The 22543-nt window shown below is 52.0% G+C and overlaps 1 protein-coding gene across 2 annotated transcripts in view; it reads left to right on the top strand.

Moving 5' to 3' along the window:
* The window catches only part of CHST8 (carbohydrate sulfotransferase 8), a 145362-nt gene that overhangs the window by 63047 nt on the left and 59772 nt on the right, over window positions 1-22543 (top strand). Inside the window, exons 1-2 of one of the 2 annotated variants that reach the window (XM_070387990.1) lie at window positions 7474-7634; window positions 8425-8639. In XM_070387990.1, coding sequence (XP_070244091.1) covers window positions 8510-8639 — 130 coding nt within the window. In that variant the 5' untranslated portion in view covers window positions 7474-7634; window positions 8425-8509. Of the gene's footprint in view, window positions 1-7473; window positions 7635-8424; window positions 8640-22543 lie in introns of those variants that run through there. The other variant, XM_070387989.1, reaches the window with a different exon arrangement.

Raw genomic sequence — 22543 nt, 5'->3', positions numbered from 1 at the left:
CGCCAGAGTGCCACCTGCTCTGCCTGAAACTGGCCTCCTGCAAATACAATTCACAAGATGTCTTTCTGTTCTCCAAAACGTGTTAGTCACACCCTAGAGCTGCAAGGAACTTGGAAACTCATCTACAGTGCTTATTCTGGATGCAGATTGATTCCAAGATTAGGCAAACCAAGTCCTAAGGGTCAACAGTTAAACTGGAGGGACAGCCAGGCCCAGAACCTAGGCTCCCTGCTCTGAGCTTTGCTTGCATCCCATGACATCTGGCCACTTTGGGGGAGGGGGCTGCCTGGGTTTGTAAACCCATTTCCTCTCTATTCTGGTCATGTTTCACACAGGCATGAACTTGACAATTCTGGTCCTTCTTGGCCCCAGGGCCTGCACCTGCGGGATGAGTGAAATGATAAGATAGTGATTTCTGCTCAGTTTGCTTTCACTGATTTTTGATTGAAGTAAAATTAATATTGTTGTTGTTATTTATATATATAATGTAAACCATTTTAACCATTTTTAAGTCCAAAGGCATTAAGTACATTCACATTGTTCTGCAGCCATCACCTCTGCACTTCTCCAGAACTTTTTTCATATTCTCCAACTGAAAGTCTGTCCCCATTAAGTAATAATTCCCCATTCTCTCGCCCCTGCAGTCCCTGGTAACCACTATTCTACTTCCTGTCTCTGAGTTTGTCTACATGGAATCATATAGTATTTGTCCTATTGTGACTGGCTCCTTTCACAGCATAATGTCCTCAAGTTTCACTCATGTTATACCATGAATTGCTTTCACTGGTTTTTGATCAAGCCATGTAAACTGATACTCATGGGGTTCTCATGTTAAAAAAAAAAAGGATGCACAGAAGAACTATACAAAGGAGATCTTCATGGCTCAGATAACCACGATGGTATGAGCACTCACCTAAGCCAGACATCCTGGAAGGTGAAGTCAACTGGGCCATGGGAAGCATTACTATGAACAAAGCTAGTGGAGATGATGGAATTCCAGTTGAGCTATTTCAAGTCCTAAAAGATGATGCTGTGAAAGTGTTGCACTCAATATGCCAGCAAATTTGGAAACCTCAGTCCTGGCCACAGGACTGGAAAAGGTCAATTTTCATTCCAATCCCAAAGAAAGACAATGTCAAAGAATGTTCAAACTACCGCACAATTACACTCATCTCACACACTAGTAAAGTAATGCTTAAAATTCTCCAAGCTAGGTTTCAATAGTATGTGAACCGTGAACTTCCAGATGTTCATGCTGGTTTTAGAAAAGACAGAGGAACCAGAGATCAAATTGCCAACATGTGTTAGATCATAGGAAAAGCAAGAGAATTACAGAAAAACATCTCCTTCTGCCTTACTGACTATGCCAAAGCTGTTGACTGTGTAGATCAAAACAAACTGTGGAAAAATCTGAAAGAGATGGGAATACCAGACCACTAGACCTGCCTCCTGAGAAATCTGTATGCAGGTCAAGAAGCAACAGTTAGAACCAGACATGGAACAATGGACTGCTTCCAAATATGGAAACGAGTCCATCAAGGCTCTATATTGTCACCATGCTTATTTAACTTATATGCAGCATACATCACTCAAAATGCACAAGCTGAAATCAAGATTGCTGGAAGAAATATCAATAACCTCAGATATGCAGATGACACCACCCTTATGGCAGAAAGTGAAGAGAAATGAAAGAGACTCTTGATGAAAGTGAAAGAGGAGAGTGAAAAAGCTGGCTTAAAACTCAACATTCAGAAAAATAAGATCATGGTTTCTGGGCCCATCGCTTCATGGCAGATAGATGGGGAAATAATGGAAACAGTAAGAAACTTTATTTTGGGGGGCTCTAAAATCACTGCAGATGGTGACTGCAGCTGTGAAATTAAAAGACACTTGCTCCTTGGAAGAAAAGCTATGACCAACCTGCTGCTGCTGCTGCTAAGTCGCTTCAGTCGTGTCCGACTCTGTGCAACCCCATGGACTTCAGCCTACCAGGCTTCTCCGTCCATGGGATTCTCCAAGCAAGAACACTGGAGTGGGTTGCCATTTCCTTCTCCAATGCATGAAAGTGGAAAGTGAAAGTGAAGTTGCTCAGTCGTATCTGACTCTTAGCGACCCCATGGACTGCAGCCTACCAAGCTCCTCCATCCATGGGATTTTCCAGGCAACAGTACCGGAGTGGGGTGCCATTGCCTTCTCCCATTACCAACCTAGACAGCATATTAAAAAGCAGAGACATTACTTCGTTGACAAAGGTCCGTCTAGTCAACAAAAAACTATGGTTTTTCCAGTAGTCATGTATGGATGTGAGAGTTGGATTGTAAAGAAAGCTGAGCACTGAAGAATTGATGCTTTTGAACTGTGGTGTTGGAGAAGACTCTTGAGAGTCCTTTGGACTGCAAGGAGATCAAACCAGTCAGTCATAAAGGAAATCAGTCCTGAATATTCATTGGAAGGACTGATGTTGAAGCTGAAACTACAATACTTTGGCCACCTGATGCAAAGAACTGACTCCTTAGAAAAGACCCTGATGCTGGGAAAGATTGAAAACAGGAGGAGAAGGGGGAAACAGAGGATGAAATGACTGGATGGCATCAACAATTCGTGGGCATGAGTCTGAGCAAGCTCCAGGAGCTGTTGACAGACAGTAAAGCCTGGTGTGCTGCAGTCCATGGGGTCGAAAAGAGTTGGACACAACTGAGTGACTGAACCGACTGACCAATGCAAACTACAGTTTTGTTTGGGAGTTCCCTCGCATCATACTGTATTTTAAAGGTTTGAAAATCATCCATTTTACAGTATCTAAATGACAAATATTTGTTTGTATTGTGTGTTCTAATATACTCATACATATAGAAATAGAGTCATCATTTAGTCTTCAAGCCCCATGTTTTGAAATCTGTCCTATCAGACATGAAGATACAGAAATGGCATCCTGGTGGTGAGTGTGCCTAGGGTGTTTGGGAGCGGTCAGTTTTGTCAGGTTCCCTGGTGGAGCTCAGTTCCTTGTCTCTTCTTCCGTCATACGATTGGACTACTCGTTGAACCTGATTCCAGCTCAGACCTGATCAAAACAGACCCTCAGCTCCCTGAAACAGAAATGACCTTTTTAAAATTCCAGGTTCATGGAGTGTCTCTCTCCAGATGGTCCAATCACCTCTATTAACTCACACTCATTCAACATGTGGCAAAGGTTATTGATCACCTGTGCCAGGCACTGTGCTAAGTGCTGGGAATACAAAGATGAGCAAAGAGTCCAAAACAGGCATGAGAATGCTCTCCACATAGTGGAGGAAGGGCTGTAACTGAGATACCCGCGCTCACAAGATTGAGGATACCACCTGCAAGCTGGTGGGGAGGGAGTTAGTTTTTTTACCTGTAGGATTATTTTTCCATACCCTGTCCTTTATTTAGGGTAATAAAGTACCTTAAAAATATAAGTTCTGGCCAGAGATGATACCCATAGTTTGGTTTATTCCTAATAGCAAAGAGGACACTGCAGTCTGTGACATCTTGGCCAGGCTTTCAGGACCCTCCTGCCATGGCTGTGTGTTTGCAGGCTTCCCTTCATCCTCTTTGTATGAGCTGGGCTGTGGTGTTCCTAGTGGGGCTGTGGGGACAAGGTTTGGGGCTGTTTGAACCTGATTTGTACCTCGGCCTTCGCCTCGGGGTCGCCTTTCTTTCTCCCTGCAGACAGCGTGGGAGATTGGAGGGAATCCCTGCCTTGTAACAAGGGAGTGGTTATCAAGTAAATTGCTTCCCCCAGGAATGGGGGGCAGTCGTGCCTGCCCGGATGTGCTGAGGCTGGGCCCTGCCCATTTCAGGACCCAGGTCAGCGCTCTGCCGTGTCAGCGGTGAGGCAGGAGTCTGCAGCCCCACCTCAGAGTCTTGAGCCCTTGCAGCCATCCGTCATCCTCAAAGAGCATTGCAACTTTATGCCTGTGCATAAAAACTGGAGGGACTCGTCCCAGAGTTTGCGGCTGCCATCGCCGCTGCCGTTAGAGCAGTTTTAATTAGCTGTAGGATTTTAATGAGCTGAAATCGAGAAGAACCCCATCTCAGAAGTAAGCAGGAGCTGAACACAGGGAAGAACTCTGACAAAAACAGATGGAGGTGGTGTTCTCAGGGGACTGGGCTGTGTGCTTTGTTTCAGCAAAGAGCAAATGAGTTACCGAGGCCAGGAGGCTGAGGAGGGAAGCCGGTGGGTCAGCCCCAGCGCCGGCCTCGGTGGGGGCAGAGCTGGAAGCGTGGCCCCCTCTGCTGCCATTGTGGAATGCTTGGTGCCGGATTCAAGGTGACGGCAATGTCTGGCTCCATTCTCCTCAAGTTGCCATAGCAGCCTCTCTCCCGATGAGCAGCTTCTCTTAGAGCCCTCAGCCAGGAGGGACGTCACTGTTCACTCCTGCCGGTTCGAGGAGGAAGCGACTGGTCAGAGAACTTTCCCGGGCCCGGGGCCCGCACACCCAGTGGGTGCACCCACCAGTGCGAGGCTGGACGCCTCCTCCTGCCTCCAGTGGGGCACAGGGGTGGGTCTCCACAGCCTGAGGGGGTCCTCTGGGTGACTGGGGGGAGTATCCAGGCCTTGGAGCATCCGCAGCCAAGTGTGTCCTTGGAGCCATCCGTCCGTCCGTCTGCCTGCCGGCCCTTCGCCACTGGAGGTGCGTGCATTTTGGCTGAATTCCCAAGTCCTTGCTTGTGCCCTGAAGTGAATTTTCTAGAGACAAAATTTTAAATCAGATAAATAAGGAAATAGGAGAAATCCTTGGCCCTGCCCTGTGTCCCAGGAGGTGTTTACAAGATGAATTGGATTTCTCTTTCTTCCTGTAAAAATTGGTGACGCCATTCGGGGCCTCAGGGAGAGAAGCCCCCGGGAGAGCTAGGAACTGTGAGGAGGGCAGGACCTTCTGAAATCTCAATGGGCTATTTATTTTTCTTGCCTTACCCCTCCCCCTTCCACTCCATCATTTGAATTTTCTTCTTGTCTGCTGATCTTAGAAGGGAAGTAGGAGAAGGTTCTTCACTTGTCATTGGAGTGTGATGTAGTGTGTGCTGAGCCTATACCCATCCCACTGGGAGTGGGGGCTTGTGAATGTGTTTGTCGGGTCCTGGGCAGCCCACCTCCAGCCTTGACTGTTGTGTCCCCTCCCCAGGCAGCAGCTCAACTCGCAGGAGAGGGAGACAGCCTTTGAACATCATCTCCCTGTGGCCTTGAAAATAACATGTGACTTTGAAGACAAGGACTCTCATGGGGACTATAGGGGATCAGATGTGCCCACCGTCTGGAGTGTCTGGTGGTCTGTTGGTGATCTCTCACCTACCTCTCTTTAAAGGAAGGAGTTTCCTACAGATTCTGTGATGTTGTTTTTTCCCTCCTGGGGCCTTGAAGACTCAGTCAGGCTGCAAACCATTCCCCCAGGAGAGGAGGCAGGCTAACCTTTGATTCCTGTTTGCACGAAGCAGGGAGTTAGCTAATCAGATGGTCTCCAGTGAGAGCCAACCCTGGGAGAAAGGTCCAATGGAGGGGTGGGTGCTGGGGTCTGAGGCATAGAAGCTAAGTCTGGGCAGGGGAAGCCATGCATGTCTCTAACACCAGCTTCCCTGGGTGTAGAGAGAGTGCTTATATTCTCTTGGGGGCTGACAAGGAGAGAGTCTCTAAACTGAGATGCTTGAATAGTTGATGCTCCTGCCACCGTGAAAGTGCAGGTTCTGGGGCTGTGTTCTCTTCTCCCCAGATTTGGGGTCAGGGATGTGGTCTTCAGCCTGGCTCCAGGCACATGGGCTGCTGGAAGCCTGGCTCCAGTTGGTGGGCTTAGTTTGGGCTGGTTCAGAAACAAGTGAGAACAGGTCATGGCTGGAGGAGGAGGGAAATCTGTACCGACTTGAACGGTGACCGTGTGACAGATTAGAAAGAAGAGGAAACTGAGCAGCTCTTCTGCAGTCACTTCTGCAGTGCCAGCCACCATACAAACAATGCAATAATGATCACACGTGCCTCTGAGTCCCTTTTCCTCATCAAATAGTCTTTGGGTCAAGATTGGGCAACACATTATTAGCTGCTTTACCAGGCCACTGTGTCTGCTGGCCATCGACTTGCCATCCTTTCTTCCCTTCTTCCTCTCTTTTTTCTTCTCCCCACCTTGAGAAATGTCCTAATTTGGGGGTTCACCCTAGATCAGATTGGTTTCCTGACCTCGTGTCTCACTCTGAAGGCTGGTGTGTCTGCAGGCAGCATATCAACACCTTGGCCAGCATAAGCTGGGTGTCCTTATAGCCATGGCCTTGCTTATAGTTCAACCTGTGGGTCCTGCGCAGAGGGCCTGTCATCACTGAGGGAGGGTCCTGGGAGACCGCAGGCCATTGGGCATGCTGTGGGCTTTGTCCTTCCCTGGAGCCTGGGGCCTGCACTCCGGCACCTGCGTCTTTTCAGAATGATGAGCCAGGTCCCCAGTATGGTCCCATCTGGGGCCACCATGGAGAGGGAGGTTGCAGACCCTGAGGGGCTTCAGGGTCTGAGCCTTTGGGGACATGTTACTGCCCATTTTCACCCACTGCAAGCTGGAGGCAGGGTATCCCTGGTTTTGGCAGGAAGCAGCCGCCTTTCTCTGTAGCAAGGTGGAGCGGGGCGGGGGGGGGGGGGTGTGGTGCAGGAGGGGCTGTTGCAGGGAGGTCAGGGCCAGCTAGAACCCTGGAGCCAATGCCAGAGGCAAACAGCACCTGGTCAGCACTGCCTCTGAAACATGAAAGCTGGGAGGTCGTGGGAAACTCCTGCTCGCACAGCTCAGAGAACCTGGCATTCAGGCGTGTTCCCGTGCATGGAGGCCTGGGGCAGGTTAATTAAAGTTAACTGAGTGAAAAAAATAATTACAGAGACTGCAGAGGGGAGAAACCCAAACCTGCAATTTAACTCTCAGCCTCAGAGCCTTGCTGAGAACTGTCTAGTCCTTGGGAATGTGTGTTTGGGCAGAGGAAGGTGGGGTTTCTCTGTTTATCACTTCCTGCCTCGTGCCCCATCTTCAGGTTGGATACAGAGGGACAAAAGCTGGGGTTTCCTCCCCCAGCACCTGGGTGCCGGGTCAGAGATGGGTTCCCTGTTCAGAATGTCAAGCCAAGGAGACTCCAGGCAGGGCTCATCCTTGTGCTGAGTGGCACACTGGTCTGGGGCCTGATCAGCACCCTGCTGTGTCTCAGGGGTTACTGGGCACTGCCCACCTGGCCTCAGCCTTCCTCGGGCATTGCCCTGTGCCAGACAGGGGCAAGTTCCCAAAGGGCTTCTTAGGTGGAAAGAGGGTGATGTCCCTGGACCCAGGTGGGTAGGATCGGGTGAAGATAAGGGGAACAAGTGATAGCTTGCTCGAACCACCCCGCCACACCCCCAGCCCACCCCCACCCCACCCCCCACTGCAGGAACTTACATCTTTCCTTTAGGCAGATGGCCTTGGGGAGCTGTCATCTTTTTCTTTCGGCCACGCCACATGGCATACAGGATCCTAGTTCTCCCGACCAGGGATCGAACCCATGCCCCGTGCTGTGGAAACTCGAAATCCTAACCACTGGACCACCAGGGAAGTCCCAGGGTGCCCCCGTCTTGACCCACAGCTTCACCCAACTGATGTCACTAGTTGGCATCAGGATACTTGGTAGGCATTTCTTTTACTTCAAGGGGAATGAGGGTGGGGGCAAGCAACATGGGCATGGCCTGGGTCTGCAGTGGCTGGAGCAGCAGGTGTCCATCTGCTGGCACACAGCCTCTGAGCCTGGGATCTGTCAGACCTGGGTCTGGCCACCCCGTGTCAGCTCCAGACCGCTTCGAGAGCTGGGATGACCATGATCTGGCTGGAACTTCAGCCCCTGTCGGTGCAACTATCCAGCAGGGCTATGATTCCACCCAGCTCATCCTTCCATCTGTGGGGGGCAGGGACAGCTCTGGCTGATACAGTGGCGAGTCAGTCAGTCTCTGACATCTCTGGGCCTGAGAGGCCCCTTCTCAAAGCTTCTGGTTCTATGGAGACCCTTGTCCCCAGCATCCTGTAGATGGGAGCCAAGGCAGAGACAGACCCAAGAACTTCTCTGTCTACTGGGCCAATTGTGAGCCACAGGGACCCGGATTCCTGCCTGAACAGTGCGGGGGGTGGCTGCTGTCCCCTGGCTGTGGGTGATAGGGGTCCACACCAGGGTCCCCCCCTGGGCAGGAGCTGGGGAGTATCTCTCTCCGTGGCTTTTCTAAAGGTCCAGATACAGGAGACCCTGGCAGGAAGCTGGTGTCTCAGCCCCAGGTGGTGACCAGCCTTAGCCTCCTTGGACTTGAGAAGGTCAAAGGGATGCATATGAGTAAGGGTGGAGGGGTCCAGGGACTCTGCTTGGTCACGAGCAGTGACCGGGGCCCTGGGCCTCAGTGATGGGCCGTCTTTCTCCCCCACTGCTCCGTAGACCTGGCCTGATGGACGCCCAGTGTGGACAATGAGGGAAGAACGTGCCTCCCGCACCCGAGAGGTGACCCCGGAGCGAGCCCCGGATGTCCCCGCGAGCAGGAACGATGCGACTGGCTTGCATGTTCTCGTCCATCCTGCTGTTCGGAGCTGCAGGACTCCTTCTCTTCATCAGCCTGCAGGACCCCACGGAGCTCACCCCCCACCAGGCACCAGGTGAGCCCTTGCACTCGGCCCTGCTGCCTGCTTGACCCGGCTCTCCCGCCCGAAGTACAGGCCTCTGTGCTGCCATGGGGCCAAGGCAGAGGTTCCAGTCACCAGCCACAGTGTGGGGGCACTGTGGTCAGGCCACCAACCATGTGGTTCTGGCCTCTGACCTCTGACGTCTGGCCCGTGCACTCCTCTTGGGAAGAATGGCCAGGCTGCCCCTCTCTCATTCTGGTCGTTGCCTCTGGTGAAACTAAGATTTCAGGGTCCCACCACCTCTCGGGTCCTCTCCCACATGATCTGGGATATCAGAGGACAAGTGACTTCTCCCTGAGCCCAGGCCTCCCCAATGGGACTCTGATTCTCTGCCCAGCGCTGGGGACCTCTCAAATTCAGCCTCTTCAGCCTGGGCAAGAAAGTGGGGTGCCTCGGTGCCTCCCGGCTTTGTAAAGCTGAAGAGCCTCCTGCTGGCCTCCCCACCTACGGCCTCCCAGCCCACTGGACTTGCAGAGGTGGGGATGGCAGTGAGGGGAGAGCAGGAAGGATGGTCCTGGAGCCTCAGGGTGGACAGAAGGTAGAGAGGGACGCTCAGGCAAGGCCCCTCTGACTGAGACGTGGCCAAGTCCCAGACAGCACGGCCGAACTGGAGGGCCGCCAGTGTGGGGCCAAGGCCAGGAATCATTGGCATCACATGAAGGGATAGCACGGTTGCCAGGCCAAGCACCTGCGTTTACAACAGAGGTCCCAGAGGCCTTGTTAGGGGAGGGTCCTTGATGGCTGGACACCCCTGGGCTGCTGGACACAGACAGAAGGAAAGGGGCGCTGAGGCTGGAGGGTTAGGCAGAGGGATTCCCCACACCATCCCTGCCTACAGTGCACAGCCCAGGAGTGCGGGACACAGTGTTAGGGGGTCCCTGGCCCTGAGTGGGGAGGGCACAGGGCCCGCCACGGCTCACATGCTCAGGGCAGCCTGCACCCATGCTGAGCTCAGCCTGGGTGCCCGTAGGTGCCATATGGAAAGGCGAAAGGAGCAGGAGGCCAGAGCTAGGCCTGGCAGCTGCTGTTGGAGACCCTGGCGGGAGAGGCTGGTGAGTCGTTTGTCTCATCCCTGAGCATCAGCGAGAAGCAGCCCAGCGCCAGGCAGACCCCCTGGGGCTGGTGGTGAGTCACTGGTGCTGACTCACGCTTGGGCCCGACCCTCTACGGAGGTGGCTGTCAAAGATGTGTCTGGCTGCTTCCCAGCTTCGGAAGCAGAGACCCGTGACTGAGCCGGTCCCTCTGTGGAGGCTTTGCAGCTTCATGTGGGCCCCAGAGTGGCCAGCGACTCTGTGAGCAGCACCTAGCTCCGTGGGCCGCGCCACCCAGAGCACTCAGAGCTGTTCTCTGCAGTTGTGTGTTGTATGAGCGGGAGCGAGCTCCCGAAAAAGGCCTCTGGGCGCGGCTTGGGGATAATAGCGCCGTGTGTCCTCTGCACGTCTTGGTGTGCGCACGCGTGGTTGGGGCACACGTAGGCAGAGGGTTCTCATGTCCTGTGTCTGCTTTCTGTGGGACCAGCCTGGGAGAGAAGACTCGAGTGTGTCTGTGGTGTCCACTGGGGCCGGGTGCCCATCTGTGGTGTCTTCTGGGGACCGGTGTGATAGTCCTGAGTGGGGTCGCTGGCTGGTGACCTCGATATGTGCCCTGCCATGCTGCAGCAGCTGACGGCACAGAGACCTTGCCCCTTGTGTCGTGGATTCCTGTCCTCGCCAGCTGGCATGGCCTGCACAGCTACCCCGGTGCACACGTGTGGATTACCTCCATCACTGGTGGAGTGGGGGCCCAGCGGACAGTGAGGGTTTCTGGGGTGGGTGCACCCCACTCCAGTACTCTTGCCTGGAAAATCCCATGGACGGAGGAGCCTGGTAGGCTGCAGTCCATGGGGTCGCTGGGAGTCAGATATGACTGAGTGACTTCACTTTTCGCTTTCATGCATTGGAGAAGGCAATGGCAACCCACTCCAGTGTTCTTGCCTGGAGAATCCCAGGGATGGGTGAGCCTGGTGGGCTGCCATCTATGGGGTCGCACAGAGTCAGACACGACTGAAGTGACTTAGCATAGCATAGCATAGACTGGCAGGCGGGATGGCAGGAAGCTGAGGCCAGCCTCCCCCTGCAGCCGGGGATGGCAAGGACCTGGCAGACCCAGGTGTGGAGCTCGCTTGGGTTTTGAGCTCCCTTCTTCTGGCTGTAAATGGAGCCAGACCACCTGGGCGTAGCACCTGTACGTTCTACGTAAATCACCTCAAACGCAGTCATAAAACTTTAAGTAATGCTTACGTTACTCTCCCTGAGCAAAGTGTTCCTGACACAGGCTGTTTGTGTTGATTTGTTACTATTCATTTATTCTTCCCCTGTACTTCTCACGGCAGCCTAATTGTGATTCGGTACCAAGAAAGCAATATCAAAGTAATTTTCCACAACATTAGTTACAATTTTCTTCTGGTCTTTCAAGTGAAACAATCCCATCCTGTTGTCTTCTCTGTGCACATAAACCTTGATTACATTTATCTGTTGGAAACCAGTGCTTACAAAGTGTATGTATCCAGCTGCATGGGTGGTTTGGCCCCAAGAGTCCTAGACGAGTCAGAATTTCGGCCCTGGGAGATGTAGACGAGAGAGGCTGCCCTGTCATCCAGATTGGTCAAAGCGGTGGGGGCATCTGCAGAGGACATTCCCCACGGGCTCTTCTGGTCTTTTTTCCAGTAGCAGAAACTTCCCTGGGAATGCCGTCTGGGACCCGCTGTTGGTGGCGTTGGCCAAGGTGGGAGGGGGAGGGTGGTCAGGTGAAGATGCAGAAACAAGCTTGAAAAGGCGGACAGAGTCATTAGCTGTTTGTGGTCCCTTGGGGTTGGCGTGTCCTTCAGATTTCTCCCATGCAGCTACCAGCTCTTAAAAGCACCTGAACTTTTCAGAGACTAGTCAGCAAATCTCACCTGCTTTGTGCATTAAGTGCAATCCTGTGGGATTGCCAACTTCTGTAAACCAAACGCTATTTTCCAAAATGTTTGCTATATTTTAGATCAAACCTGTTGGAACATAAACCACTGCCGGTTAACCTACCTTCATTCTAAGATTAGGTGTTCTTGGGTATCAGAGAATCTACCTGTCCCACTGTTTTTCATGTCTCCAATATTGCCAGGCCCTGAGGCCTCCGGAAACTCACATCTTGACCCAGGAGACTACTCTTGCCCCTTCCCAAAGTGGAAGAGAGCCGACCAGAACTGGGACTAACACATCCCAACATGCTGGCCCTGGAGGTGCAGAGGGCACTCTCCATGTGTGTATGAGTGACCCGTCTTTATATACAGACTTGAATACAAGGCAGAACTTTGTATTATGGAGAGCGTGGGACACACAGAGAAGTGGATTAGAATAGTACAGTGAACCCCACGTCCCGAGCACCCAGCAGCCTCAACGGGGCCTCATCCACAGCCCCATACGCTTCTCTTTTCAAAGCATATATACTAGGGCCAATCAGTTCAGTCATAAGTATTTCTTTTTAAAAAGTGTCTTGGTTTAGTTTGGCCACACTGGGTCTTTGTTGCTGTTTGCAGGCTTTTTCCAGTTGTGGTGTGAGGACTTCTTACGCTGTGGCTTCTCGTGTCGCGGAGCACGTGCTCTAGGAGCATGGGCGTCGAGGTTTGACTCTCAGGCCCCAGAGCACGGGCTCAGTAGTTGTGGCTCACAGGCTTGGTTGCTCCACGGCATGTGGGATCATCCGGACCAGGGATCCTGTGTCCCCTCCATTGGCAAGGGGATTCTTATCCATTGTACCACGAGGGACATCCCCTAAATATTTCTTTTTAAAAATTTTCTTATTGGAGTACAGTTGATTGGCAGTGTTGTGTCAGTTTCCGCCGTACAGAAAAGTGGATCAGTTATGCGTATACCCACATCCACTCTTTCTCAGGTTCTTTTCCCATGTACGTCATTACAGAGTATTGAGTAGAGTTCCCTGTGCTACACAGTAGGTCCTTATTAGTTATCTATTTTATGTAAAGTAGTGTGTTTATGTTAATCCCAATTTATTCCCCTCCCCCGCTTCCCTGTATAACCATAAAGCCATAAATATTGCAATGTATTTCTTAGTAGAAAAGATAAGAATTCTTTCTTTTAACATTCAACAATTGTTTAATCTCATCAAATGTCCAGTGTTCACATTTCTAGTCATCCCACAAAGGTGATAAATATCTTTATTTCCGATTTGTTTTGTCAGTATCTGGATAAGGCTCACACATTACAACTGGTGGGCAAGTCGTTTAAGCTTCTCTCAGTTTCTAAGATGTCCTGCGTGCCTTTACTTCCCTCTTGCTATTTACTTGAGGAAACTGGGTCACAGGTTCTGTAAGTTTCCCACAGTTGGGATTTTTGCTGATCGTGCCTGTTTGGTATAGCTCAACATACCCTTCTGCCCCTTGTACTCCCTGTAAATTACGTAAATTTAGCAGTTGATCAGATATAGGTTTGTTTTCCCTTTTTTGGCAAGAATTCATATGTGGTCCTGTGTTCTTCTGTGGGGAGGAGTACATCTGCCCAGCTTTGAGTTATTGGTTAGCCACTGACCCTGTGGCTTCCTAAGTGGCTCAATGGTAAAAGAATTCGCCTGCTAATGCAAGAGACTCAAGAGACGCGGGTTCGATTCCTGGATCTGGAAGATCCCCTGGAGTAGGAAATGGCACCCCACTCCAGTATTCTTTCCTGGAAAATTCCATGGACAGAGGAGCCTGGCAGGCTACAGTCCGTGGGATCACCAAGAGTCAGACACGACCGAGTGACTAAGCACTCACGCACTCCGCCTACTCAGTGGCATCAGTGACCAGTTTCATGGAAGACAATTTTTCCACAGACCAGGGCAGGGGGATGGTTTCTGGATGCTTCAAGCCCCGGCTGATCTGACAGGAGGTGGAGCTCAGACAGTAATGTAAGCGATGAGAAGCAGCTGTAAATGCAGATGAAGCTTTGCTCTGTCTCCCACCGCTCACCTGCTGTACAGCCTGGTTCCTAACAGGCCACAGACAGAAACTGGTCAGTGGCCCAGAGGCTGGCGCCCCCCTGGCCTAGACCATCCAGTCGAGGCTGCACAATTCAATGTTCTTTTTGAAATTTATTTTTTAAATGGAAGTATAGTTGATTTGCCATGTTGTATTGATTATTGTTTTACAGCAAAATGAGTCAGTTATATACACATATACCTTCTTTTGTTTCATATTCTTTTCCATTACGGATTGTCATAGGATGCTGAATACAGTTCTCTGAACTATGCAGTCGGACCTCGTTGTTTATCCATTCTGTATATAAAAGCTTACAACTGCTAAACCCAGCCTCCTGCTTCATCCCTCCCCCACCTCCCTCTCCTGTGATGTTCTAATTGTACCATTTCTTCTCCATTCTTTTAAGTGGGATGGATTTTGTTTTAATGGGGTGAGGTGAGACATTGTTCGTGACCCATGAAGCCAAAATGAACAGTACATGGATTGGCTTATTTGTTGATACGTTTTCAAAAATGTGACCTTATGATACAGATTCTGTTGCTAGCACACTACAGATAGTCGTGTTTTTTCTTTTTTTTAATGCTTGGTTTTTGTAGAGTGGATTATTATTTTTTTAAATGCTTGGTTTTTGTAGAGTGGATGTTTTATTAAAGAGGCCACCCCCACGTTTTAGTGAAGTGGCTCTTTGCTTTCCCAAAGCCGTGGAACTGTGGGTGGTGGGGATGCTGGGGACTGAGGCCAGTGCTGGGATGCTCAGGGAGGAAGGCAGCCACAGGGATGGCCCAGGGGGCCCTGCAGGTAGTCTCTGATGACTCAGTCCATAACCAGCCCTAGGATATTACTTCCAGGGCATCCAGGAATAATAATAGTAATAACAAAAGTATACCACATGCCAAGTCTTGTGCAAAGCCCTTTATGTGGTTTTATTTTCCCCTGTGGCTGTGCCTCCCAGCATGCAGGATCTTAGGAACCCATGCCCCCTGGGAGTGTGGACTCTTAACCGCTGGACCACCAGGGAAGTCCGCCTTTCCATGTTTGCGTGTGTGTTCCGTCACTAAGTCCTGTACGACACTTTGCCGCCCTGTGGACTGCAACACACCAGGTTTCCCTGTCCTTCACTATCTTTCGGAGTTTGCTCAAATTCATGTCCACTGAGTCAGTGATCCAACCATCCAACCGTCTCATCCTCTGCTGCCCGCTTCTTTTGCCTTCAGTCTTTCTCAGGATCAGAGTCTTTCCCAATGAGTCAGCTCTTTGTATCAGATGACCAAAGTATTGGAGCTTCAGCTTTTAGTGCATGTAATTCTTACAATAAATGAGGTCCCAAGGCTTACAGAGAGGACACAGACAACACTGATGGGGGCTAATGCTCCCAGTTGCTCACTGAGAGCTCAGCACTAAGACACACATCTGACATGTATTTAGTGCCCATTCAATACCTTTGGACCCCTTGAGTTAAACACTATTACACCATTTGACAGACAAGACTCCTGAGGTACGAGAGGTTACCTGCCATGCTGGGATTCATCCGTAGGGAGCCAAATGTTGCCCACAGCACCTGCTGCCTTCTCAACGCCAGTGATGCTTGCTCAGTCCGACCTGTCTGGGCCCAGAGCAGAGCGTGGATCAAGGACGCATGAGAAAATATGCGTGGGAAGAGCTCCCAGTGCATCAGGGGCTGGAGTGAGACCTAGGGACCCACACTCATGGCTGAAGGCTCAGGCAGGCTCCGGTTCTCATGAGCCCTTGGAGCGTCACAGGGGCCCAAGCCTTTGCTGCAGGCTCAGTCAGGGAGCCCTGGGGATTCTGAGGGTGCAGCAGCCATCAGAGAGCCCACTCCAGTGACTGCATGTTGTGAAACTGTGGACAGTAGCAGAGGAAGAGGCCTCAGGCGCGCAGAGAGCGGCTTGGAGGGGTGGAGTGGGGACAGAAGAGAGGGCGAAGCCTGGGGCAGGCAGGCAGGGACAGGAGAGGATGGTTCAGTGGCATCATAGGGTTGGGGCAGAGTTGGCAGCCACACGGATGGGAGGCTGAGAAGGGCAGCTGTCAGGGTTTCAAGGTGACTCTGGCTCAGGGTTTCTGGCATTGGTAGAGGGGAGCTGGGGTGCCACCCATCAAGGGAGACACTCCAGACAGGGAGTGGTTGGGGGAGGGGAGTAGAGACCACGTGTTCTATTTTGGGCAGATGGCCTCTGAGATGCTAGGCAGAGTGTATGGAGCCCTGTGTCTCCTCCACCCAGGGTTGCAGACTCACAGATCACAGGAACAGGTGAGAGGAGCAGAAAGCTCCCGCCCTGCCCCACTCCTCCTCCACTGCATCTCCTTTCACACAGGTCACACACTCGATCCTTCGCTGTCACACACCTGAGGGCAAAGTCCTGACTGGAGGAGTCAGGAGGGCTTCCTGGAGGAGGGGAGCTGTGGCTTGCTTGATTGCCTTCTCCAGGGCACAAGAGGTGACAAGACGCTGACCTTTGGCAGCAGCAGTGAAGAGCCCGGGGTGTCTCTCCCCAGTGCATGTTAAGTGTTTGTTGTTGTCCAGTCGCTCAGTCATGTCCAACCCTTTGCAACCCCTTGAACTTCAGCACACCAGGCTTCTCTGTCCTTCACTGTCTCCCTGAGTTTGCTCAAATTCATGTCCATTGAGTCAGTGATGCCACCCAGCCATCTTATCCTCTGTCGCCCCCTTCTCCTCCCACCCTCAGTCTTTCCCAGCATTAGGGTCTTTACCAAGGAGTCAGTTCTCCTCAGGTGGCCAAAGTATTGGAGCTTCAGCTTCAGCATCAGTCCTTCCAGTGAATATTCAGGGTTGATTTCCTTTAGGATTGACAGATGCTAAGTATGGTGCCCTATATCTCATAGGAACTGACAGAGCCAGAATTGACTCAGAAATCACCAGAACTTCTCCTTTGGTTCCCTGGAGCAGGGCTGTGTTGGCCAGAGAAAGTGTGGCTCTCACTGTTGGTTCCATGGTTACTGCCTGTGCCAATTCTGAAGGCTACAGAACAATCTCAGAGGATTTGTCTTGTTCCTGCAGTGACTGCCTGTGTTTGGGTGTGATCCTTTTAACTCTGAGATGCCACCAGGCCAAAGGCCATAGGAGTAACTGCTGAGTTGCTCTCAACAGCTCACCCATGTGAGGGTGATGGGATAACCAGAAGTGTGCTGGCCATCCTGACCCCTCTCCACTGCCAGAGGATGGGCAGCCTCTGGAGCCCGGGTGCCTAAGCCCACACTCCCTCCCTGGCCAGGGGAACCAGCCCTTCCAGTTTCCATGGTGCTGTCTGCTTTGCCCAGGCAGGTGGGTTTTATTGGAATCCTCTTGAGTCTGTCTCCTGAAACCCTTTCCTAACGGCATTGCGGAACAGCATATATATTTCCTACAACCCTTGCGAAGCTGACACCTCCTTGTTGTGACTGGGAATATCAGAAGTGACATGTAATTGCAGTGATCCATCCTGTTAAGTAGCTGGCAATATATCATTGCAAAATCAGCACGGCTGGGACTCTCAGAACTCAGTGTTTCTAAACAATGCACCTGCAAGCGTGTGTGTTCAAACTCTCTTCACCAAATGCTGCCCGGGATTCACTAAGGTTGCCTCACTCGCCATACCTTGCCTCGCCTTTCTGCGACCACAGCGAAGGAAAATTAACTCTAGGTAAAACCAAAAAGAAGGGCTTCGCAGGTGGCACTAGTGGTAAAGAACCTGCCCGCCGATGCAGGAGACGTCAGAGACGTGGGTTCAATCCCTGGGTTGGGAAGATCCCCTCCAGGAGGAAATGAAATCTTGCCTGGAGAATCCCATGGACAGAGGAGCCTGGCAGGCTACAGTCCATAGGGTTGCACAGAGTCAGACGCAATTCAAGTGACTTAGCACGCATACATGCAAAACCAAAAGCAAAATTAATGCTGGGTAACTGAGTTTTCAGTTCTCTGGAGGGCCTGCCCCATGACACAGAACGCAGTGGATTCTCAAAGTCAGAACTGCGGCCAGGATGCTTGTAGCAGTACTCCTTCCAAGTGTGGCCCTGGGGCTTCCTGTCCCCCTTTCCTCAACTTGAGTGGCTTTAGTGAGGGTTCCTTCTGGCGCCACAGGTCGGGCAATGAGCAAGATCAGCCTAGCTATCACTGTGCTGGCAGAGGGAAGAAAGCTGGTCGGGTCAATGTGGATAGTTGGAGGGTTGGGGACCAGGGGTGACCAGAGCCCGTGGCATGATGGCTGAGCCCCGCCTTGATGGAGTGGGAGCGTTGAGGCAGGGCCTGCACACTTTGGGGGCACCACTCACACTGCTCTGTGCTGATTCCAGGGTACAATTGATTTAAACGATGGTGTGACGGGCGCCCCCTGGAGCTGTGCAGAGAATAGTACTGATGAAGGGGCATGGGACCTCCATGGCAATCAGTGAGAGCCAGAAAAGGGAGGGGGATATGTCCGAACACATAGCCCTCAAGGGACTTCGCTGGTGGTCCAGTGGTTAAGACTGCCTTGCAATACAGGGGACACGGTTCAGTCCCTGGTCAGGGAACTGTGATCTCACATGCCATGGAGCCACTGAGGCCGAGCCACAGCTACTGAGCCCGAGTGCTCTAGAGCACCGATGAGGCAACTGTGGAGCCCATGCACCATAACAAAAGATCTTGCGTGATGCAACCAAGATCTCTCATGCTGAAACTAAGACCGAACACAGCCAAATAAATAAATTATTTTTTTTTAAAAGAAGAATCACGTGGCCTTCAAGTGTTGGCACCGGAGCCCAGAGGGGCTGATGGGCCCTGGGGGTGCCAGTTTTGGAGTCTTCTTTGAAGTCTGCTTTTGGGGGGAGCTTTGTGAGAGACCTAGCCCTCCCTCAGGGGTGCCCACCGTGAGCCCCTCTGCAGTAGGACTTTCTCTGCCCCCATCCCCTCTCCTGAGACACTGCCCCAGCCCCCAGGCCCCTGGCACCTGCCTCTCTGACGTGGCCCCATTTCCTGGGTTCCTCCCTCCCCACTGCGGAAGACAGCCTGGAGGTGTACCAGCTAGAGCCTCGCTTTTCCTTCGGTGCATTTAGAAGACGCTAAATGAAAAATAATGAGCGTGTAGGAACTAAATACAGGAATCACCTAATTAAATTAGGAAACAGACATCTTATCACTGTAATCTGAAAATTGATATTAATAGAAGATGGTCCCGGCATTGTTATGCTAAAGGTTCCTCAGGGTGGGGAAATTAAGAAGGAGAGCGGAACGGAAAATTGGGACAATCGTATCCAATAAGAGCAAGACTTATGTTTTAAAGGAACTAAAGTAAAATGCTAAAAATAGAATACAGGATCACTGTGAGGCTCTAATGAAGTAATGGACAAAGATAGCTTTGAAAACCACAGAGCTCTACACTCATGTACGATGATAATTTTTTAAATGAGACAATGTAATTAAGCTTCAGTGTGCATGAAGCCTAGTAATAGTTATCATTTACTGGCGCCAGGCACTGTCTAGGGTGCCTTTGCTTTATCTCCCTTCACCCAGTGAGATGCAGGCATCATTGTCCTGAACTTAGATTCAGAGAGGTTAGGTCAGTTGCCCAAAGTCCCGCAGCTAGAGTGGCAGAACCCAGATTCAAACGCAGCTTTGCCTGCTTGCAAAACCCTTCCTAGGCTCACTTTGCACTCCTTGCCCGTTGCCACTCGTTAACGGCACGGTCAGCAGTTCTTACATTTTCTGATGTCTTTCTGCCATCTTCTCAAAGGGCATTTCTTGCCAACACGCAGCAGATTTCTTTGGCAGCCTGACTCCCTGCCCAAGCCCCAGGGCTTCTCTGGCTTCTTGGTTAATACAGCCCACACAAAGACCCCTTCTGAAATTACAGTGCAGCAGGGAAACTGGGTCTCCCTTTGTGTCCCAGTCCAGGTGGAGCTGGACAGGGCTGAGTGACCTGAGCTGGGCTGGAGGTTCCGAGGCTCAAGCCTCCCCCGGAAGCCCGGGTTTCAGGTTGTGTCTCCACAGCAGCTGATTGTTCCACAGCCCCCAGGCCCCCACCTGGGAGGTGAATCAGGCTGTATTCCCCTGCAGTGTGAGTCACTACTCCGTGGGCCCAGAGCGGGGCTCAGGTGTGGGTTGACTCCTTTCCCATCTGCCCCGCCCAGAATGAATAGGAGGAACCCAGATAGGAGGAGGGGGGCTCAAGATCTGTGTGAGATGCCCTAGCAGTACACCTGGTCTGGGTCACTGCGGTGAGCTTACCTGGGCAGCCAGCAGTGGGGCATGCACCCCACACCTCCCCCACTCTGTGCCTATTCACCAACCAGGCATCTTCAGTGGCAGTGGGGTCACTTGACTTGACATCAGAGTCAACCCCACCCCCTGCAGCTCAGCCCAAGAGCTCTGTCAGGAAGAGCAGGAGGGCAGGGCAAGACCTCAGTCCCCAAGGCACAGGGCTCCAGGGGTGGCCTCGTGCCTGGCTTGTTTCCCTGCTCAGCCCCACTTGGTCTGCAGTCTCAGGGCGGTGGGAGGGGGCATGGGGAGGGGGCTCAGGACACAGTGACTTTCGCTGCTAGCATGGGGAAGGGCCAGGTCAGGTCCTAACACATGCTTATCCAGGCCCCACTAACCTTCCAGAAGTCCTAGGTTGCTAACGTGGGCGGCACAGAGGTGGTTCTGTGCCGCAACCTGATCCAAGGACAAGGGCTGTTGCTATGATTGTCGCCTTTCTCCATGTCACCGGGTGGTTCTTGTGTGTGTGTGTTTTTTTTTTCTCAACCCGGAAAAGGTCACGGTGGTAGTTATGACAACAGAAGTGCTGGAGGACGGTTCTGGAAGCCTCTGTGGGTCTGTGGTGCAGCAGGCCCATCAGGGATGCTCTGTGTGTGGGCTGAGACCTGAGTACCTCTGGCCAGGCTCTGTGGGGACTCTCACCTGAACCCCAACTGCCTGCCAACTGCCTTTCCATTTATGGTGACATTTTTCATGTGGCTTTAGGGTCACTATGGGTGTCCTTCCCAAAATCTTTGCAGGAAGCTGGGGACTTAGGCAGATCTCATCTGAGTCAGAAGCTCATTGTTATGTATCTACTGATGTTTCCATTATAAAGCTTATCCCTCAGGATTTGTGGCTCTACAGTTTTAATTTTAAAGTTTAGTTGCTCAGTTTCTGACTCTTTGAGGCCCCATGGACCATAGCCCACCAGGTTCCTCTGTCCATGGGGTTTCCCAGGCAAGAATACTGGAGTGAGTTGCCATTCCCTTCACCAGGGGGTCTTCCCGACCCAGGGATCGAACTTGGGTCTCCCACACTGCAAGTGACCCACCAGGGAAACCGACAGTTTTAACTTGGATCATGGCAAAACTTGGTGGACAATTCTCTCACTTAAAATTTTCTATTTATATGGGGGAAAACAGCCGAACTTAAATGGGTTCCATTGCCCTCAACAGCTGCTGCTCCGATGCCCCTGCACAGCTGATTGGCTCCCAACAGAGAGGTGAGGAGCCCTGGGGGGAGGGGGTCTTCCCACGCTCCTGGTCTGGGGTACAGGCAGGAAACTGGGGGCTGCCTCTCCCTGAGCCCTACAGCCTGGCCACAGTGTTTCCCAACCCTCCTCAGAAGTGCTGAAGACTGACCACCTACAGAGGAGGCTGGCCCCATCCAAGCTCCCCACTCACCCCAGCTTGGGTGCCCCAAAGCAGGTCCCGCGTCGCTCAGTTGGTAAAGAATCTACCTGCAATGCTGGAGACCTGGGTTTGATTCCTGGGTCAGGAAGATCCCCTGGAGAAGGAAATGGCAAGCCACTCCAGTATTCTTGCCTGGAGAATCTTGTGGGCAGAGGAGCCTGGCGGGCTACAGTCCACAGGGTCACAAGCGTGGGACACAACTTAGCACTATTTTTCTTTCTTTAAAACAGGTCAAGGGCCCAGTCCCCAGCCAGTGACTCTCAGTCCAGGCAGTTCCCAGGGGGTTGGACCCAGGGGGTGATCTGTGAACCCCTCACCGCATTTTGCTCATATATCTCAATGTGCATAGGTCCCGGGAAGAAAAGGCAGCCTGGGAGGAGTCTGGGATCCCCACCCCAGCTCCCCAAAGGCTAAAGCATCTGTGAGTGCTTTCCACCCCTTGCCCTCAGGGTCTGGGCGTGCCCAGGACAGAGGGAGCTAAGAAAGAGGAAGGGATGAGGGGGGATGTCAGTAAAAAATAGTGTGGGGTCACCAGGCCCATCAGAAAATGTCCCTGCATAGAGCTGCCAGGGAGACGACCAGGAGCGGGGTTGGGACAGATGGCTCCTGGCTCCTTGGGCAGGGCCGCTGCTCAGCTCCAGCCAAGAGTTCTGTGTGGGATGTGGGCCCAGGGTAGCCAGATCTTCCTTTTTATTCTTTCAAGGAAGCAAGACATCTGTAACATACAGTTATGTCATTTCTTCTGATTTATAAGTGGCTGCTCAAATTTTAGAAAGTGTTTTCAGAGTTAGTTGGTCACACTTGGCACCTCCTATTGGTCAGATGGGCTGGAAGGAGAGGGGCCGTCCACCGCCCCAACCTCCTCGGGGCTGAGACCTGCCCCCCCCCACCTTCCTTGTGCTACCCACCCCCACCATCACCCCCAGGACAGAGAGGTGGTAGGTCTCCTTGGTGGACAAGGAACTCATTAACTCTTTCCAGCCTTGGCAAGATTCCCTTCAAGCCAGTCCCAGGCAGAGTTTTCCAGCTGTCTGCTGATCAGTGGTGGCCTCCCGGAGCCCGAGGGACCCCTACCCAGCTTAGGGGCTCCACCAGATCACCCCTCACCATTCAGGCATGGGACCTGGGGTGGGACGCCCAGAAGGTGACTGATCTGCAGAAGTGTCAGGGAGTTAGAACCTGGGTGTTTGGGTCCCAAAGACACAGATCAAAGCAGTCAATCTTAAAGGAAATCAACCTG

This window comes from Bos mutus, chromosome 18 (genome assembly GCF_027580195.1).
Source record: "Bos mutus isolate GX-2022 chromosome 18, NWIPB_WYAK_1.1, whole genome shotgun sequence".
NCBI lineage: Eukaryota > Metazoa > Chordata > Mammalia > Artiodactyla > Bovidae > Bos > Bos mutus.
This window is presented reverse-complemented; position numbering and strand designations above follow the sequence as displayed.